Source organism: Lampris incognitus, chromosome 20, assembly GCF_029633865.1.
Source record: "Lampris incognitus isolate fLamInc1 chromosome 20, fLamInc1.hap2, whole genome shotgun sequence".
In the NCBI taxonomy this organism is placed as follows: Eukaryota; Metazoa; Chordata; class Actinopteri; order Lampriformes; family Lampridae; genus Lampris; species Lampris incognitus.
Window position 1 is genome coordinate 8,237,006 of NC_079230.1, and position 21,360 is coordinate 8,258,365.

Below are 21,360 nucleotides of genomic sequence, written 5' to 3' on the forward strand. Positions count from 1 at the left end.
GAAATTGACATGTTTTTGTGTGATGAGTGACAGGATTGAAGAACTGATCACAGCTTGTGTCACCCTGTAGTGTAGCCTGTCCGAGAACACTGAGGACCAAGAATATCCATCTATCCATTATCCAAACTGCTTATCCTACTCAGGGTCGCAGGGATGCTGGAGCCTATCCCAGCAGTCACTGGGTGACAGGCGGGGGGGGGGGACACCCTGGACAGGCCGCCAGTCCATCACAGAGGACCAAGAACAATGAATTTTATATCGTGCGAATGAAGCTTAGTACCCCTAACTAGTGATCTCAAGCTAGAAATCTTGCCCCTAGCCTTCTTGTGCACAACAAAAGCTCTTCAGTTTTCAACAGTGTGCCCTGACCATAACGCCCACCTCTTGGTTTCTAAGTTCTCCTTCTTACTTTCCTTGGCTCGTATGGAGTCCTCTTCCTCCCATCTGCAGTGGTGTTTGGTGTCAAGCACCACTTCTGACTTGACAACTGGTGTTGTACAACTGTTTGTGTTGTTCTACCTTTGGGTGCAAGCATTCACGTTCATGGTTTCAAAGGAATTTGTTACAGATCAAACTTGATGGCAATGCTGATGTGACCTGAAACGTTGGATAACATCACCAGAGGTCATCGGTAAAGGAACAAATAAAAAGAGGTTGAATAACTGCTAGCTTGTCAGAACATGACGTGTGGGAGACGGGGTAGTAATCTAAGAGGTTCTTGTGTGTATGAATAAATAATGCTGTGTTTTCACACACTTCTTCCACGTATAGACAGACAGAGCTGACAAGGCAGAAAACGAACTAGGCTACGGAGGAAACCACACAGAGGCAGCATAAGGTTACTGTCGCAGTCATCTGTTCCAGAAAACTAGAATGTTTACTCAGAGGAGGGATGATATTCATTTTTATGTAAAACGTCCACCTCATATTTGTGTCGGATACAACTCACAGAGCAGACGGTTTACTTTTGCTGGATATGGCGAATGAGTCTACGTTTTGGTTGGATACGAGTCGGAGGAGCAATGTGACCCCTCCTTTTTTTTCTTTTTCTTTTTTTGGATTTTTCCCTCTTTTTCTCCCCGATTGTACCTGCCCAATTCCCCCACTCTCCCGAGCCATTGCGGTCGCTGCTCCACCCCCTCTGCCAATCGTGGGAGGGCTGCAGACTACCACATGCACGTGGGAGGATCACACCATTCCCCAAGTCCCCCCCCCCCCAAACGGGTGCCCCGACCAACCAGAGGAGGCGCTAGTGCAGTGACGAGGACACATACCCACATCCGGCTTCCCAACCGCAGACACAGCCAATTATGTCTGGAGGGATGCCCGAACAAGCCGGAGGTAACATGCGGATTCGAACAACCGATCTCTGTGTTGCTAGGCCACGGAATAGACCGCTATGCTACCCAGATGCCCAAAGCTGACTTTTTTAACATTCCATCCATTATCTAAACTGCCCATCCTGCTCCCAGGGTCGCAGGGATGCTGAAGCCCATCCCAGCAGCCACCGAGTGGCAGGCAGGGAGACGCCCTGGACAGGCCGCCAGGCCATCACAGGGCCGACACACACATTCACAGCTAGGGACAATTTAGTATGGCCGATTCGCCTGACCTACAAGTCTTTGGACTGTGGGAGGAAACCGGATCACACGGAGGAAACCCACGCAGACATGGGGAGAACATGCAGAGTCCACACAGAGGACAACCTGGGACAAACCCCAAGGTTGGACTACCCCGGGGCTCAAACCCAGGACCTTCAAACTATGAGGCTAACCACTGCGCCACCATGCTGCACTGCATTTTATAAATATCTTGATTATTATTTGTAAAATGGTAAAGCAAGACTGTATCTAGGTATAGTAATTTGAGTATAGTGTTGAAGGGAGATAAACCCCAAATACTACAAGTTGAGATAATGGATTTAACTTGGGAAAGATTTTCCTTGCTTCCTAGAAATATTCTTAAGAAATAGAACCAGGATCCGGTAAAATCTGTATTCGATAAGCAGGCTCTAAACAGAAATTGTTAAAACCCAAACGATAACCAACCCTACTTCCTCTCTTTCCATCCCTTTCCTACTCCCCTATGTATTTTTTTTATCTTCAATTTTCCATCTGTTCGTCGCCTGTATTCATCGCTCTTTACCCTTTTCCCTCCACCCCCTGTATTTTTCTGCTGACCCTCTTTCCCATTTCCATCTAGATTAGAACTGTGTCATTGTTACACCATTCCGCGGCCAGTTGTTCATTATCATTTGTCTGATCAGTCTGTCCTGCTTTATAATTTTCTGCGTGGGCATGTGGTCAGCCAGCCAAATCGGGGTCCTTTGCCGTCCAACTCATTTCTCACAATCTGCCTGGCCATCTAGGAGCACTGCCACCATACCAGCAATGTGTGTGTGTGTGTGTGTGTGTGTGTGTGTGTGTGCCTGTTGGCAGTTGATTGGGTGTTTAGGAGGGTGTTTCCTTGTGTGTATGCTTCTCTGGATGTTTTCTTTTTCTCCTTCCTGTTTTCACTTGACTATACTCTTCATATTTTTAGTCCTTCTGGTCTCGCTCATTTTCACTCTAGGTTATTTATTTGGGTGGCACAGTGTTTAGCACAGTCGCCTCACAGCAAGAAGGTCCTGGGTTCGAACCCCAGAGTTGTCCCAATTTGGGGGGGGGGGTGTCACCCCAGATCATCCTCTGTGTGGAGTTTGCATGTTCTCCCCGTGTCTGCGGTGGGTTTTCTCCGGGTGCTCCGGTTTTCCCCACCATCAAAAGAAACATGCATGTTCGGGTTAATACTCCTGTCTGTACCCCTTCCCAATGGGAAAAGAACTGGAGTTGGTCCCCCGGGCGCACCATGAAGGCGGCAGCCCGCTGCTCCTAGCTACATAGATCACAGCTAGGATGGGTTAATAGGCAGTAACTGAATTTCCCCAAGTGGATTACTAAATGAAACTTAACTGGCGCTTCGTAGCATCCTTGTCTCGTGCCTTCTTGCTCTCTGTCTTTGTTTTGTGTCACTGCTACTGTGGCCAATGAGACTATCAGTCCCCTCGTCCTCTGTTATACAAAGAGGTGTGCTTGTCGTCCCAGTGTGAGTATATGCAGTGCATCCTGTAAGTATTCATACCCCTTCTCTTTCCCCACATTTTGTTATGTTACAGCCTTATTCCAAAATGGATTAAATTCCTGTTTTTTCTCATCAATCTACACACAATACCCCATAATGACAAAGTGAAAAAGGTTTTGTAGAACTTTTTGTAAATTTATAAAAAATAAAAAACTGAAATATTGCATGTACATAAGTATTCACACCCTTTGCTATGACACTCAAACTTGAGCTCAGGTTCATCCTGTTTCCACTGATCATCCTTGAGATGTTTCTACATCTTGATTGGAGTCCACCTCTAGTAAATTCAATTGATTGGACATGATTTGGAAAGGCACACACCTGTCTATATAAGGTCCCACTGTTGACAGTGCATGTCAGAGCAGAAACCAAGCCATGAAGTCAAAGGAATTGTCTATGGACCTCCGAGACAGGATTGTATCGAGGCACAGATCTGGGGAAGGGCACAAAAAATGTCTACAGCTTTGAAGGTCCCGAAGAGCACAGTGGTCTCCATCATTCGTAAATGGAAGAAGTTTGGATCCACCAGGACTCTTCCTAGAGCTGGCCGCCCAGCCAAACTGAGCAATCGGGGGAGAAGGGCCTTGGTCAGGGAGGTGACCAAGAACCCGATTGTCACTCTGACAGAGCTCCAGTGTTCCTCTGTGGAGATGGGAGAACATTCCAGAAGGACAACCATCTCTGCAGCACTCCACCAATCAGGCCTTTATGGTAGAGTGGCCAGATGGAAGCCTCTGCTCAGTAAAAGGCACATGACCAGCCCGCTTGGAGTTTTCCAGAAAGCACCTAAAGGACTCTCAGACCATGAGAAACAAGATTCTCTGGTCTGATGAAACCAAGATTGAACTCTTTGGCCTGAATGCCAAACGTCACGTCTGGAGTCAACCAGGCACCTCTCATCACCTTGCTAATACCATCCCTACGGTGAAGCGTGGTGGTGGCAGCATCATGCTGTGGGGATGTTTTTCAGCGGCAGGAACTGGGAGACTAGTCAGGATGGAGGGAAAGATGAATGGAGCAAAGCACAGAGAGATCCTTGATGAAAACCTGCTCCGGAGCGCTCAGGACCTCAGACTGGGGCGAAGGTTTACCTTTCAACACGACAACGACCCTAAGCACACAGCCAAGACAACGAAGGAGTGGCTTCGGGACAAGTCTGTGAGTGTCCTTGAGTGGCCCAGCCAGACCCCAGACTTGAACCCCATTGAACATCTCTGGAAAGACCTGAAAATAGCTGTGCAGCGACGCTCCCCATCTAACCTTACAGAGCTCGAGGGGATCTGCAGAGAAGAATGGGAGAAATACCCCAAATATAGGTGTGCCAAGCTTGTAGCTTCATACCCAAGAAGACTCGAGGCTGTAATCGCTGCCAAGGGTGCCTCAACCAAGTACTGAGTAAAGGGTGTGAATACTTTTGTACATTCAATATTTCAGTTTTTTATTTTTAATAAATTTGCAAACATTTCTACAAAACCTTTTTTGCTTTGTCATTATGGGGTATTTTATGTAGATTGATGAGAAAAAAAAGGAATTTAATCCATTTTGGAATAAGGCTGTAACATAACAAAATGTGGGGAAAGTGAAGGGGTTTGAATACTTTCCGGATGCACTGTATACCTGCTATTGCATGTGCAAAAATGTGCGTCAGCATATCTACGAGCCTAGAGAGGGGGAGAGAGAGCGAGAGCGCATAATTATAGCCTGTCTCGTATCCAAGACCAGATGGCACATACTGGTCTGGAGGATGGCTTAATCTTAGCGAGACAGATAGCTATCTGTCTTTTTGAGTCTCTCTCCGCAGGTTCCTCAGAATCACTTTGCCTCCCATGTCCCCGTGTTTGTGTGTCTTTGTGCTAGTCTTTGGGCTAGTCAAGTCTCCTGCCACTCAATGGTTGACTAGATGGTGATTGTGACAAAGGTTTTACTAAAATAGGCTACAGAATTTATCATGATCCCTCACAGACCGTAAAGCCGTACGGATATCTTTATTTTTTCCCCTCTGTGTTGGAAGGTGTGTGTGTGTGTGTGTGTGTGTGTGTGTGTGTGTGTGTGTGTGTGTGAATATATGCTTATGTATGTATGATGGCTTCTGTCTCCCTCAGTCCCAGAAGTAATTGTGATCCAAGCGTTAACCGTGGCCCACCGAGGGCCCGTGTTCAACAGGGCTGCCGTTACCGAGCTGTGTGGGGAAACATTCCTTTGTATCGGCTCCACCGACAAGGAATACAAATCGAGCGTGTCCGCTGAAGGCTTAATTTGTATTCCAGCATGGAAGAGGAGTGGGTGGGCAGGCCGGAGTGTACCACAATGTGTGATAAGATCGTGAGACAGTCGGTGGTCTTTCCGCATATTGATTAAAGGCCAACTGCATCTAAGGAGGCTGAAATCTTGACTTAAGTGATCCGTCGTCACTAAGTCCCTAAATCTACCGGTCAATGTGACATTAAACGGGTTGAATTACATATTTTCTGTTGTCTTTTGTCTTCACCCCTTCTTTTGTCCCTCCCCCCTACCCCTCTTTAGGACAACAATGTGGACGCCATCCATCCAGGCTACGGTTTCCTCTCTGAGCGGTCAGACTTCGCTCAGGCCTGTGCTGACGCAGGGGTGATGTTCATCGGGCCTAGCCCAGATACAGTGCGCAAGATGGGGGACAAGGTGGAGGCTCGCTCCCTGGCCATAGGCGCAGGTACGATGACCATCGCCAGACCTGTTTCAGGCGTCCAAAATCGAGTTTTATTTGCTAAAAAAAAAAAAAAAAAAAAAGCATCTCTCCTCACTCTTCTTTTTTTTTTTAATATATATATCCTGCCATATTTCTCAGTTTTCTCCTTCTATCCTTTGCCCCTCCCCCAGGTGTACCAGTGGTACCAGGAACGGACTCGCCCATCGCCAGTCTCCATGAGGCGCAGGTCTTTGCCCAGACCTATGGCTTTCCCATCATCTTCAAAGCAGCCTACGGCGGAGGCGGTCGCGGCATGAGGGTGGTCAGGGAGTACGAGGTGAGGAGGCGACACGCATGACAAACACAGTTTAGAATGACGGCATGGTAGGGGAAGGTCTGGTGCTTCGTTATAGGTTTACAGGTGTGAGTCCCGTAACCCTCGTACCTGTCAAAGTACCTTTTTTTTTTTCTTTTGGATTTTTCCCCCTTTTCTCCCTAACTGCATCCAGCCAACTACGATCCATCCCGGTTGCTGTTCCACCCCCTCTGCTGATCCGGGGAGGGCTGCAGACTACCACATGCCTCCTGCGATACATGTGGAGTCGCCAGTCGTTTCTTTTCACCGAACAGTAAGGAGTTTCACCAGGGGGACGTAGCGCGTGGGAGGATCACGGTATTCCCCCCATTCCCCCTCCCCCCTGAACAGGCTCCCCGACTGACCAGAGGAGGTGCTAGTGCAGCGACCAGGACACACCCACATCCGGCTTCCCACCCGCAGACACGGCCAATTGTATCTAAAAGGACACCCGACCAAGCCGGAGGTAACGCGGGGATTCGAACTGGGGATCCCCGTGTTGACAGGCAACGCAACAGACTGCGATGCTACCTGGACGCCCCTCCGTCAAAGTATCTCAACACAGATGCCTAACCACGGAGGGATCTGGGTCGTATAGTGGTCTATTCCATTTCCTACCAACACGGGGCTCGGCGGTTCGAATCCCTGTGTTACCTCCAGCTTGGTCAGGCAGCCCTACAGATACAATTGGCCGTGTCTGCAGGTGGGAAGCCGGATGTGGGTATTTGTCCTGGTCGCTGCACTAGCGCCTCCTCTGGTTGGTCGGGGCGCCTGTTCGGGGAGACTGGGACAAATAGCGTGATCCTCCCATGCACTACGTCCCCTTGGCGAAACTCCTCACTCTCAGGTGAAAAGAAGCGGCTGGTGACACCACATGTATCGGAGGAGGCATGTGGTAGACTGCAGCCCTCCCTGGATCGGCAGAGGGAGTGGAGCAGCAACCGGGACGGCTCAGAGAGCGGGGTGAGTGGCCAGGTACAATTGGAGAGGGGGGAAAAAAAACAAAAAAAAACAACCTACCCTTGTTTCTCCAGGGTTGATGCATGAGCTGGCTGCTCAAAATAGGACTTTTCTCTTTTATCCTTGGGATTAAAAATAAATCAGCCCCTCTGCCAACAAAAAATTGCCTCATTTGCATTTGTCCTGTCAATTACTCAAGTCAACATGTCCTCAACAGGTGTATTTTTCCCATTGGTTGGTTGGGCTGACTTTATATTGTCCTGTTATGTATTATCATCATGTTGACACATCTACGCCTCCGTCATGACACGACATGTTGGGTAATTCATAACAAATTCCAGCCAGCCACCCAGCGTCTTCCACCCTGCCCTGACGCTTGTCCACTCCGAATGACAACAAACCAAAGCTGACGTCTGTCCTCATGTCTGCATCTCTAATTTTCAATCTCGCTTTCATTACTTCTGTTTGTTCAAGGTGAAATTACTGTAAAATTAGAACCCAGACACTTATCTCTCTGCCCGCCAATCACAGTGTGCACTTTGTTTTGTGTTCCGAAATTGCCTCTGTCGCCTTGCAAAGCTTGTGTGTGTGTGTGTGTGTGTGTGTGTGTGTGTGTGTGTGTGTGTGTGTGTGTGTGTGTGTGTGTGTGTGTGTGTGTGTGTGTGTGTGTGTAAAAATGCAGCTGTAATAGCGTGGCTTGGTCTACGCGTCATTAGAAGTGTGTTACACTGGTCGGGACAGTTTCAACTGTCAAATCTCAAACACGCAATTAGGAAATTCTGCTCAGATATTGACAATCAATTGTGTAAAGTGCCATGTGGTTGATACCTCAGTTCAAAGTGTCTCACATTTACATGCGTGTAATAACCCGATTAGAGCCTTGTCTTTAATGAGACACTAGTCTGAGTCCTGCCTCACACCAAGTCTGTAGAAAATGTTCTTTATTAAACATGACAGAGGGTAAAAAAATCACAAGAGCGAATGATGAGTTTTACTTCCTGCTTCTTGGGGTTGACTTATAGATGAGTGTGCACATCAAGAATTGGCTCTCTGTAACAGTGGCTTGTCCTAAACTTAGCCGGCAGCTGATAGAAAAAAAACTATTTAATTCAGGATTTATTTATCTTAACAGCATCCAGAAGACAATAGTCTAATTAGGCTGTTTACATGCCTTGTAGAAAAACAAAAAAGTGTGTCAATGCTTAATGTTGAATACGCCTGTAACCTACTCCCACACTTGGGAACACACAGGATCCCACACTTCACCGACAGGATTTCTGTTACAGCCATATTAATTTTGATTAAAATATTAAGCAAGTTAACCTTGGATCCAGGAGGAACAATGTGGATTCTGTCCTGGCCGTGGAACAACGGACCAGCTCTTTACCCTTGCGGAAGTGCTGAGGGAGGCATGGGAGTTTGACCAGCCAGTCTTGGAGAAGGCTTATGACTGTGTACCTCAGGGCACTTTGTGGGGAGTACTGCGGGAGTATGAGGTACTGGGACAGTTGCTACAGGCCATCCGGTCCTTGTAAAGCCAAAGTTAAAGCTGTGTCTGTATTCTCAGCACAAATCCGGCTCCGCCAAGGTTGTCCCTTGCCTCCGATTCTGTTTGTGATATTCATGGACAGGATCTCAATGCGCAGCCAAGGTGAGGAGTGTGTCTGTTTTGGGAAGCTCAGAATTGCATCACTGCTCTTCGCAAATGATGTGGTTTTGTTGGCTTCAGAAGAACGTGACCTCCAGCGCGCACTGGGGTGGTTTGCAGCTAAGTGTGAAATGGCTAGGATGAGAGTCAGCACCTCCAATCTGAGGCCATGGTTCTCTACCGGAAAATGGTGGATTGCTCCCTTCGGGTTGGGGATGAATTGTTGCCTCAAGTGTGAAGGAGTTCAAGTATCTTGGGGTCTTGTTCACGAGTGAGGGTAGGATGGAGTGAGAGATTGACAGGTGGATTGGTGCAGCATCAGCAGTAATGCGGACGTTGTACCGGACCGCTGTGGTGAAGAGGGAACTGAGCCGGCTCTCAATTTACCAGTCAATCTTCGTTCCAACCCTCACTTATGGTCATGAGCTTTGGGTAGTGACCGAAAGGGTGAGATCGCGGATACAAGCGGCTGAAATGAGTTTCCTCCGTAGGGTGTCTGGGCTCAGCCTTAGAGACAGGGTGAGGAGCTCAGACAACCAGAGGGAGCTCAGAGTAGAACCGCTGCTCTTTCTTGTCGAAAGGAGCCAGTTGAGGTGGTTCGGGCATCTGATTAGGATGCCTCCTGGGCGCCTTCCTTTGGAGGTTTTCCGGGCACGTCCAACTGGGAGGAGACCCCGGGGTAGACCCAGAACTTCCTGGAGAGACTACATGTCCAATCTGGCCTGGGAAAACGTTGGGCTCTCCAAGGGTGAGCTGGAGGGCATTGCTGGGGAGAGGGATGTCTGGAGTGCCCTACTTGGCTTGCTGCCACTGCGACCTGACCCTGGAGAAGCAGCTGATGATGAGATGAGATGAGATATTAAGCATGAGGACCAGTTGAGGGCTTTCCCCAATCTTGCTGAGCATTTTTCATTGTTTCGCTTATTTTCCTATGTAAAGAACCACTTAACTAATGCCAGATGAGCACCATTTGCTTGGCTGTTGTGATTTGTCAGATGGCACCGAGTGTCCAAAAGCTTTGCAAGAAACTATTTTAGGCAGTAGTGTGATTAAGGTGGTTTCATGTTCAGACAGCCTTTGAATCAGTGGTTCTCAATCTGATGCTCAGATACTACCAGTACTGCTGGTTTTCTATTCTGCCTATTAGTTCATTACCTTCCCCTGTTGTTCCAGGTGTGAAACCAAGGACGGTTTACCTGAATAAGATTCGTGACTCGCTGTCTCTTCCATTGTTTCAATCATTTACTACCACTTGTAAGTTTAAAAAGAATCTGATGAATGGGTGAGATAGGGCTGAGACACACCTTCATGGCCAAAAATATGCTTTGTGACTCAACACACTTCAAGCTTTTGTTTTTTTAAGTCGTGGACGGCATTTCCAAATATTCTCAAGCTCCACGGATCAATAAGGCCACTTGAGTCTCTACAGATTTTTTTATTTAAAAGCTAGCTATTGTAGCTATGGTTGGCTGTATTGATTTAACAGGACAGTCAAAATCAACGTTTCAACATGTACGTGTCTGATGTGATTAATTCACTCATAGACTGAGAGAATAAAGCTCACTTTTTTGAAAATGTAAGTCATACATCACTTGCATTTGATAAATTTGTATTTAGCATGGTAAAATTTTGTAGCAATGAGCAAATATAGGGAGATAATTCCCTAAAATTGCAATGGTTTGTTTGTGAAATTTGTCCCTTGGCCTGAAATCATTCTATACTTACTGCACTTCCAGTGCCCCTAGTGGCCATTTTCAGAATGGCATACCTTTTGTTAAGGTTCAAGTGCCTTCGGTAAAACCTTCCTTATTGAAGGCTTGAATAACTGGAACAACGGGTCACCGTAATAAACTACCTGGCGGAATAGAAAACCAGCATTATTAGTGGCAGCTGAGGACTGACTTGGAAAACCATTGCTTTATATGACCCAACAAATGTTGAATTGATGCCTGCCCTGGTGAAGGCCTTACTCATCCATCCATTCATCCATTATCCAAAACGCTTATCCTGCTCTCAGGGTCGCGGTGATGCTGGAGCCTTTCCCAGCAGTCATTGGGCGACAGGCGGGGAGACACCCCGGGCTGGCCGCCAGTCCATCATTGGGCCTACACATTCACACCTAGGGATAATCTAGTACGGCCGATTCACCTGACCTACATGTCTTTGGACTGTGGGAGGAAACCAGAGCACCCGGAGGAAACCTACGCAGACACGGGGAGAATATGCAGACTCCACACAGAGGATGACCCCAAGGTTGGACAACTCCGGGGTTCGAACCCAGGACCTTCTTGCTGTGAGGCAACCGCGCTAACCACTGTACCACCATGCTGCCCCAGTGCTCATGTCCAATTCATACTAATATTATAATTTTGTCATTTCTGTAAACATAACCATCGACGTGAAAGACAGTTGTGAATATGTGAGGTCCCCTATGGGATGTGGCAGACTGAAGTTCATGCTTTACCCTCTCACTCCACCTTGTGGGTTACAATCCAAACTTTGGTTGTGATGGTACCATAAGTAAGACGCTGAGCCCATACGGCAGCAACCAAGAAAGCATTAGAGGAAGACCTTTGCTGAGCTGCGCCCTAATCAAATTTAATTAGTTGTTGACATTCTTGCTTTTCTCAGTCGACCCACACAAACTCCACTGGCGCCGGCTGCCAGCCAAGCCACTGCGATGTGAGGAGGCTGTAAAGAGAGGTCTGTCATCTCTCTCACGACGACGGCAGGACTGAACAGGGTAGTTGAATTTAAAAGCTGACATTTTACTGAAGGACCCTGTGCACTGTGGGCCACTGCTGTGCTGAATCCACCAGTCAGGCTTTTAAAACGTTGAATGAGCTCTTTGGTCCCATGACATTGCACGGGGCTTGTTTGCCAAGTATTTAGGACAATGTTAAAATGCAGAAATGTGACAAATGCATTGACGTGATTCTTTTCTGTGTGAATGGACATGGAGAGCATGGCACCTCAGGGCTTTAGTGGTTAAAGCTGATGGGCGGAGCGGTGATCCGAGATAAATGCAAAGGAAACTTTTTTTTTTTTTTTTTTGGTGGATTTTCTTCCCCCTTTTTTCTCCCCAATTGTATCTGGCCAATTACCCCACTCTTCTGAGCCGTCCTGATCGCTGCTCCACCCCCTCTGCTGATCCGGGGAGGGCTGCAGACTACCACAAGCCTCCTGCGATACACGTGGAGTCGCCAGCCGCTTCTTTTCACCTGACAGTGAGGAGTTTCGCCAGGGGGACGTAGTGCGTGGGAGGATCATCCTATTCCCTCCAGTGCCCCGACCGACCAGAACAAGTGCTATTGCAATGGTTGATTTGGAATTATTTGCACCCTCTCACACAGTGGGCCTGGACATTGAAGTATATAATTTGGATTTTCTTTGGAGTCGTTATCAGAGCTATTGATGTCCATGGCTCTTTGTGTTCCGATGTTTAGCAACGCTGCTTAACATCAGATCACAAAGAGCCATGAACATCAATAGCTCTGATAATGACGGGCGTGGCTTAACATCGGAATACAAAAGGGCCACGCATATCAATAGCTCTGATAACGACTCCAAAGAGGATAAATATCTGAATTTCATCACCAGCCAGTCAGACTAGCTTGGTCTAGTCAGAAAGACACGAACTGATGAAGCCTCTTGGATGAGAGGCGAAACGTCTTCACGGATATATACCCAGTCCCGTTGCACTCGATTCAATTCCTTTGGATAACCATGACCTGGATGAATGAGAACATTCACAGACATAATTTGGATTTCTTTTCTTGAGCTGGACTTTTTGTAATAGCTTTGATACAATGCTATTTCCTATTGCTTTCTTATTGAATGAGAGCATATTACATAATTATTCAAAGCATCCGTCCATTATCCAAGCTGCTTATCCCAATCGGGGTCACGGGGATGCTGGAGCCTATCCCAGCAGTCTGTCAGTTATTCTTGTCACAGCTGCACATATCATTTGTTTTCCAAAATGGAACTTGACTTGGCATGTCTGCCCACAAGTTGTTAAAAAATTATCCCAGTGCCCAAAGTTTACATTTTGAAACATTCTGAAGTGTTGATTCTCTCATAAAACACACACAATGACCCTAAAATGGACATGAGAATTAACTATTAATATTGACCCTCGTCTCCGTATGTAACTGCATGTACTGACGCTGTCAAATATGGAGATGAGGGTCAATATGAATATTAAATAAATATTAAATTTATATAATGTGCCAGGATGAGGAAAAACACAGGAGACGAATGCGAGTTTGAACTTTATTCCTCAGCTTCAAAACCAAACTGAACAGGAACAACCTTGCACCAGAGAGCCCGGGAATGTAAACCACGCCCCCAGCTCACAGCCCTGCTGGGTGAGAGGCATAGCCCCTAGTGTCCGCCACAATATGAATATAATATATGAATATAATTAATTAATATATAATAACATAATATATATAATTATATATGAATAAATATTAAATAAAATAAATGGTAAGCAGTATTTACTGGTGCTGTTCCATATGCATCAGTAAATGTATCGCTCACTGCAATTTGCAAGTAAGAAAAGATTTATAGGTGCATCTTGTGGTGCAACTGGTCACATTAAAGAAGCAGCCAAGAGTTGTGTGGTGTCACCATGTTGATCAAGCCAAGGCCCATCCATCCCTGCCTTATGTCCAAATAGTGCGGATTGCCTGCAGATCACCCCTACTCATTTTTCCTGACCCCAACCCCCCCGTCCCCCAACTATTCAGAGGCATTCGGTGCAACCACTGCGGGGGTCCCAATGGCCCTGACACCCTGGAACTGCTCTCCGGAGGTCACTGGCTCGCCAGCACTCGGCAGCTCATCCTGAAATGCATCCGTCCTGCCTGCCCAGCGCCATCGGTGGCTCTCATCCACAGAGTCCTCGGACTTGGCCCTCTGCCCTTTATTGGCTTCTTCCATCCGATTCTCCCCATCTGCTCCACCACAACCTCCTGCTGTATTATTTTCAGACAGCACCATGAAGTTTGGCCCAAGCGTGGGCGTTGGATGGTTTCGGAGAATCAGCTGTGCCCACTTGTTTGTTCTCTCACAGCCTTGGCTAAAGGCAATAGTCTGGCTCGCTCAAGTCTCCACATACAGCGTCTGCCACGGCCATTGTTGCCTGGTTGTTGTGCCACACTTTAATGATGTATTTATTTGTCTTTCTATCTACCCCTCTCTATTTGTTTCTCCATCCTGTTCTCAAGGCTGTTGGGTAACAACTGAGGACGTGCCTCCCCCGATCCTCTCATGAGGCACGGGGGACGTGACTCGGCATCATCCAGTCAGATAATGTGACACGGGCTGGGGAGGACAGCATGGACCGTCAAAATCATGAGCCGTCACTCACAAATCAGCCTCGACAGACCCGAGCCCCCACCAGAATTCGGTTCAAGTGAATTTAGATAAGACGCAAGACGACCACAAATCTCAGCAGGGGGAAAAATGACACAACACAAAACAGGCACAGATGCAAGCTGACAAGTAAAATGAAAACGATTAGATTGAAATAAATCGGATAAGTCGACCTGATGTAAAAATAACTGAAGCAGATAGAAGATGTGGCATGAACAAACAGTGCTCCATTTGGGGGGAGGGGGTGATTCAAATGAAACTTCTTTTACATTATAGATGGCGGCGACTCTACTCTTCTGCCAGTCTGCCTCTACTAAGGATCAACTCAACTCCAGTGTTCTTGAACTTTTTTCTTTCTTTCTTTCTTTCTTTTTTTTATTTCCCAGGAGCTGGAGGAGAATTACCAGCGGGCATATTCTGAGGCCCTGACAGCTTTTGGGAACGGTTCTCTGTTCGTTGAGAAGTTCATTGAGAAACCGAGACACATTGAAGTACAGATCCTCGGTAAGTGTGTGTCGGCTGGGTCTCTTGGTGGCCATTGTATGTGCAGGGTGTGTGTGTGTGTGTATGACTTTGTGTTCATTGCGGTATGCTGATCATCACAAAACTCTATGCTTTGTTGGACTCAGGAACATTTATTTATTATTTCACTTCATGTACTTGCGTACATGAAGTGAAATGAAATCTCGTTTCCTCCAGCCCACAGAAGTGCAGCACAAAGACAAAAACACAAATCCAAACTACAAGGACACATATATCCAAACTACAAAAACACATATATCCATCATATCCAAAAAAAAAATTTAATCGTTGAAATCACCACTGGTGGTGATTCTGTATATGGCCGGCTGCCCCCTGAATTCTCTACATTGATGTCAGAAGTGGGATGATGCGACCGTGGAGGCCATCGGAAGCGCATGCGCCCAGAGGTGTGAGGGAGCTAATATACTGAAGCGCGGGGACGTGCTTCCCAAAGGAGGGGGGGTAGTGTAACGATTACGGATGAATAGACTCGCTAGCCCTTGGCTAACGGGTCGGACCCTTTAGTTGGCTTGTTAGCGCAGTGGTCCGGGCTACCTGTCTTCGATTCCTGGTTGTGGCAGATTCCCGACTGCCCCCTGAATTCACTACATCGACCCGGGCATGCTTAGACAGCTGTTGTTCTTCGCCTGTCTTCGATCGGCTGAAGATGGACTGACGAATCAGATGAACTGATTCAACTTTCTGTGATTCCCTGATATGGACTATTTAGCATGCATCAAGACAGTGTGTCAGAGTCTGAGAGAGGAGAAGAGCAATAGGAGAGAGTATGAGAGACTGTGTGTGTGTGTGTGACAGAGATTTATTGCCCTCAAAGAGCATTGTTTAACCTTTATTTTTGCTCATTATTAAGGATGTAACTGCACTGCTGCTTGATGTTAGAGAACTGAAATCCAACAAAGGCACTTATAGGAGGCGTGTGTCTGTGTGTGCACTTGTGACTGTGGGTTTTGTGCTTGTGTCATGTTTCCACATTAGCTCCAGTGTTTGTGCGTACATATTTGTGTGTGTTTTTGTGGCCGTGTACAGTTTTGTGTGTGTGTGTGTATGCAGCTCTGTGCATGTGCATAAGCATTCATAGTGAATGTGATTAATTGGTGTCTTCAGGGAAAGCTACAGATTGTGTGTTTTGTGAATTACTCTGGTAAACGCCACGTTTTACCCTTCCTGCTTCTCCCTGTTGCTGCCTGCTCTCATCTCCCTCTTTTCTACCCGTGTTCCTCCTCCTCCTCTCTCCTTCACTGTCCTTTTTTTTTCTTCCCCCCTCTCGGTCCATCTCTGCCATCCTGAATTTTCCACCTTCATCTTTTCCTTCATCTCGTATGGGTTTCCTTGCACGTTGCGTAAATGCCCTCCCTCTCTCATCATTCTTCCTCTTGTTCCCACAATTCCTTGCTTTCCTCTAATTTGCCAACCCTGTCCGACCTTTCCCCATCTCTCCTTTCTTTACTAACGCTCTCCGTCACCCCACTCCCTTCATCATTTAATCGTCCCTCCTCTTCTCCCTTTGTCCCTGCACCTTCTGCCCTGTTTCAGGTGACAAGTACGGCAACGTCCTCCACCTGTACGAGAGAGACTGCTCCATCCAGCGCAGGCACCAAAAGGTGACAGAACTAAACTGTACTTAGTCATTTGTTTCCGAAGTATGTCTTATAAGCATTTCTTTTGTATTCAGTGATGGGCAGGCTGGCGGTGGTGGTGTATGGGGGGGGGTCAGAGGTCAATCAAACCTCGAGATTATTGCAACCATGTCAGCCCATTTAACACAGAATGACCACACAGAGAATAGAGGAGGCTTTCTCAGTGTATTCAACATTCCTATGTCAGGCCAATTCAAACTAATTGCAGATTATCCCGTTAGGTCACAGTTTGAAATGATGGGAAAAGGAAAAGGGATGTCTTGTGCAGCAAGATGGATGATGGGAGGATATTTTGGCAAAAGTTTGTCCCTGCTAATACATTATGAATAGGGAATATTGGCAACAGCTGCCACTTTTTTTGGGGGACCCCCCCCCTTTTTTTTCTGCCCAATTGTATTCAGCCAATTACCCCTCTCTTCCCAGCCACCCCGGTCGCTGCTCCACCCCCTCTGCCGATCCGGGGAGGGCTGCAGACTACCACATGCCTCCTCCGATACATGTGGAGTCGCCAGCCGCTTCTTTTCACCTGACAGTGAGGAGTTTCACCAGGGGGACGTAACATGTGGGCGGATCACACTATCCCCCCCCCCCCCTCCCGAACAGGCGCCCTTACCGACCAGAGCAGGCCTAGTGTAGCGACCAGGACACATACCCACATCCGGCTTCCCACCCGTAGACACGGCAAATTGTGTCTGTAGGGACGCCCAACTAAGCCGGAGGCAACACGGGGATTTGAACCAGCGATCCCCGTGTTGGTAGGCAACAGAATAGACTGCCACGCTGCCAGGATGCCCAACAGCTGCCACTTTTAACTACATTTTCAGCCAAATAACCTGCGATCAATCCAGATGAACAAATTTGCTTTTGTTGAGACTTAATTGCAGAAATTGGAACAAAACTTCCATTCTGTATTGGGGGGGGGGCTGATTTTTCCTGTTGTTTGCATGGTTGTTACCAGCCAATTAAATAATAATTTAAAAAAAACTGCACTCCAGATTCCTCTTTGTTTTTCAAAATGTACAACATCGAAAGGAACGAGGAACTGTCAGTCAAGTTTGCAGCTGGCGTTAACAAAGCACAATCTGATTAGCGTGTGTGATATTTCATTACACATCGTCCCATCAGTGTCGTCTTAATCGTATATTTCGATCACTTCTTTTCCTCTCCCTTTTTAATCAAATTACAGATGATAATCAGGTTAGCGGCACAGTTGGTGCCAGCAGCGCTGCTGTTTGATTCTGCATCTTAATCTGCCCGTGCCCTTAATCTAAGATCTTTTTGAATCTCTGCAGGAAGAGATCCGTGTGGAGAATTCATATCGAGTGGCGGAGCGCAGAAATGGATATTTTGGGTTTCTTAGAGTGTCTTGGAAGTCATTTTTGAAGTCGTCTTTTTTTAGGTTTTGATCAGATTTGATCACAATTCTGATCTAGTTTTTTTTTTTCCTTAATAGAAAGGGGGTCAGCTTGCTATTTGAAACTAAATCAAAATTGATTTTTCTTGGATTGATTGATCTTGTCTGACATGGTGGCAAATCATATCAGCCCCCCAAAAAAGCCCTATCCCCCGCCCACCACCCTGACACTATCGAATGCTGAAAATGACAGAATATTTTACATCCCGTTTATGAACGTCAACGAACTCTTGATGCCACAAAAGTAAAACCGTCACACTTTTAAGTTGCGTCTGCTCGAAAGAACATTTTCACTTTAAAGTGGAAAAAGTTTTTCAAAAACGGCTCTGTGGGTATTCGGTGACCAGGATTAAAATTCAAAGGGGTAGACCACTGGAAACTTGAAACGGAGCTGAGATTGATTAATGAAAGTAATTATTGGTAGAAGTTGTAGCGACCCATAGCATTTGTACATCAATCATCCGCTAAACGCTCTGCCGTGATGTAATTCATTACGAAGGCGCTATCTCGCTAACAGTGGCGTGTGGTGTGAAGTTGTTTTCAAAGTTTGATACTTTCAAGCATCACATTTTAACAAAATAAGCACAAAATTCAAGTGGTAAACAATTTGCATAGATCAAAGGAAGCTGAATCAGTTCATCTGGACACAACGTTTCATCACTCATCCAAGTGACCTATTAGTGCAATACACAGACTGTTTATCTGATGTCACAGATATTCCACTTGTTTTTTACAAGTATGCATACATTACTTATATGTTGATTGTACTGCAAATGTGTGTCTATTTGTATTTTGTCTATTTGTATATACTTTTTATTTTATTATTATTATTATTATTGTTATTCTTGTTTGCACCACTGGGGAGTTGCACTTGATTTTATTGTACAGCTGTGCAATGACAAATAAAGGCATTCATTCGTTCATTCTCTTGAGTCTCAGCTGACTGCAAGTGTCCCCACCTTTATAAACAATACAGTGGCATAACGACCCAATCCAGCGATGGGTTTCTTATGCAAATTGCCGTGACCATTAACTGGAGTTACGCTGGTCATGTGTGCTATACAGAGGATTGAGGTATGGTTGTAATCACAGCATTGTAAGATGGTGACAGATGTACTCTTAGGGCCCTGTCGGGGCGTTGGTGAGCGTCTGTGACCCTGGTTTTTGCGGTGTGTCCCACGCCATCGGCACTAATCGGACCTCTGCCAGCAGCTTTTCAGCTGATTCAGCATGTTGAATCGGTGGAGATCACTCTGATTGGCTGTTCAGCTTAGTGAATCAGTGCAGGACGTACATGCTAGTTGGCTGTCGGCTGTAGTCTTGCGGTGTGTTCAAGTCCTACTTTTTAGCCCAGACGGCAGGCGATGTGAGGCAACCCAACAGTCGGCCTTCGTCGCCTCTAGTTGGTTTGGTGTGTCTGGGCGCTTAGTCCCCCCCCTCGGTTCAGGGAAGGTCGTTCCCTCTTCACATAGACGGCCTCTTTGACTCCCCGTTCAAACCAGCGTTCCTCCCTATCAGGGATGAGGATGTGCACATCCTCGATAGGGAGGATCGCTGGTTTGAAAGGGGAGGCAAAGAGGCCGTCTATGTGAAGAGGGAACGACCTTCCCTGAACTGGGGGGGGGGGGGTAAGAGTACATCTGTTGCCATCTTACAATGCTGTGATTGCAACTATTCCCCAATCCTCTGTGAATAGTACACATGGCCATTGAAACTCTAGTTAATGGTCACGCCCATATTTGCACATGAAACTGGTTGTTGGTTTGGGTCATTATGCCACTGTATTGTTTATAAGGGTACGGATACCTGCAGCCAGTTGAGACTGAAGAGGTCACTTATGCCCCTTTTCCACTGCATGGTACTGGCTCAACTCGACTCTATTTGGCTCTACTGGCTTTACTTTTTGGGATTTCGTTTTCCACTGCAGATAGTATCCCCTCACAGCGAGGCCCTGCTCGTCATTTGTGGGCATGTTGACTAGTTTTTTTTTTTTTTAAAAGATTTTATTCATGTTTAAATAAATATACATATATTTATATTTATATTGTGGCGGACACTAGGGGCTATGCCTCTCACCCAGCAGGGCTGTGAGCTGGAGGCGTGGTTTACGTTCCCGGGCTCTCTGGGTGCAAGGTTGTTCCTGTTGTAGTTTGGTTGTTGGAGCTGAGGAATAAAGTTCAAACTCGCCTTCATCTCCTGTGTTTTTCCTCATGCTGCCACAATATTTTATTTATTTATTTATCATGGTATATTCATGTCACCTTGTAGTGTCAGCTCAGCTCACTTGGAACCTCGATGGAGGTGGAACCAAAAAAAAAGTACCTTGTACCAGGTACTATCCCTAACTTTTGCCCAGTGGAATACTAAAAAAAGCGAGTAGAGTTGAGCCGAGTAGAGTAGAGTAGAGTCGAGCCGGTACCACGCAGTGGAAAAGGGGTGTTAGATGAGTGATGAAACATTTGTGTCAATAAACGAGGTGTCCAGATGAGCTGATTCGATCTTCTGTGATTTTCTTACCTGGACTTTTGAGCATCAAGACGGTGAACAGAACTCCATGTTTTTCACCGGGCTCTGAGTGATTTGTTGAGGAACCCACATCAACCCGTTTTTAAGTCCTTTTTTTGTGCCTTGGTGTTAAATATGGCGTTATGACTGAAATGGGGTTGTGTTGTTTCTTTGAAGGTTGTGGAGATCGCTCCAGCCGTCCACCTGGACCCTCATCTCAGAGACCGACTGCACGCGGATGCTGTCAACTTGGCAAAGCAGGTACCTGCATGGTCTTCACTTCACCCAGGTCCACCAGAGACCACACATGAGTAACGGCGTTCAGAGTGTCGTGAGGACGCCTGCACCACTAAAGCTGTCCTCGTGTGTGTGTGTGTGTGTGTGTGTGTGTGTGAGCTTTCACAAATGAATGTGGGCTGTCGAGCGATGTCTCGGGTTTCGTGAAATTAGGAATCCATTCAGCTTTTTGGTTGGGTGTCAGTGAAGGCCAGAAAACACTGCTGCCAGATCGAGTGCATGAAGAAGGATGCCGCTGTTCATTTCAGTACACGAGCACACCAGCGGCCTTGAGCCTTAAGCTCGATGCACATCTACGTGACGCGACGCTGGGACGTACAAAAGATGTCGGCGTGTTCCTAAAAAACGCCGCAGCAATACATACGACGAGAGTTGTGTGACTCCTCGTCGACCTGCTTCTGCAGGTTTAACAAAACCACTTGTTATTTACACAATAAAACCAGAGGGGCAATGAGTGGAGTTATTCCTCACAGGGAAACTCCGTAGTACACTTTGCTTTTTTTAATTTTTCCTCCAGTTGTACTTGGCCAATTACCCCCCACTCTTCCGAGCTGTCCCGGTCGCTGCTCCCACCCCTCTGCCGATCCGGGGAGGGCTGCAGACTACCACATGCCTCCTCCCATACGTGTGGAGTGGCCAGCTGCTTCTTTTCACCTGACAGAGAGAAGTTTCCCCAGGGGGATGTAGCGTGTGGGAGGATCACGCTATTCCCCCCAGTTCCTCCTGAACAGGCGCCCCGACTGACCAGAGGAGGCGCTAGTGCAGCGACCAGGACACATACCCGCATCCGGCTTCCCCACTCGCAGCTACGGCCAAATGTGTCTGTAGGGATGC

The 21,360-nt window shown here is 46.9% G+C and overlaps 1 protein-coding gene across 1 annotated transcript in view; it reads left to right on the top strand.

The window, feature by feature from the left end:
• Window positions 1–21,360, top strand: part of LOC130130374 (pyruvate carboxylase, mitochondrial) — a 469,779-nt gene that overhangs the window by 30,030 nt on the left and 418,389 nt on the right. The window contains exons 5-9 of the mRNA XM_056300064.1: window positions 5,644–5,809; window positions 5,977–6,122; window positions 14,517–14,634; window positions 16,207–16,274; window positions 20,407–20,490. Coding sequence (XP_056156039.1) covers window positions 5,644–5,809; window positions 5,977–6,122; window positions 14,517–14,634; window positions 16,207–16,274; window positions 20,407–20,490 — 582 coding nt within the window. The remainder of the gene's footprint in view (window positions 1–5,643; window positions 5,810–5,976; window positions 6,123–14,516; window positions 14,635–16,206; window positions 16,275–20,406; window positions 20,491–21,360) is intronic.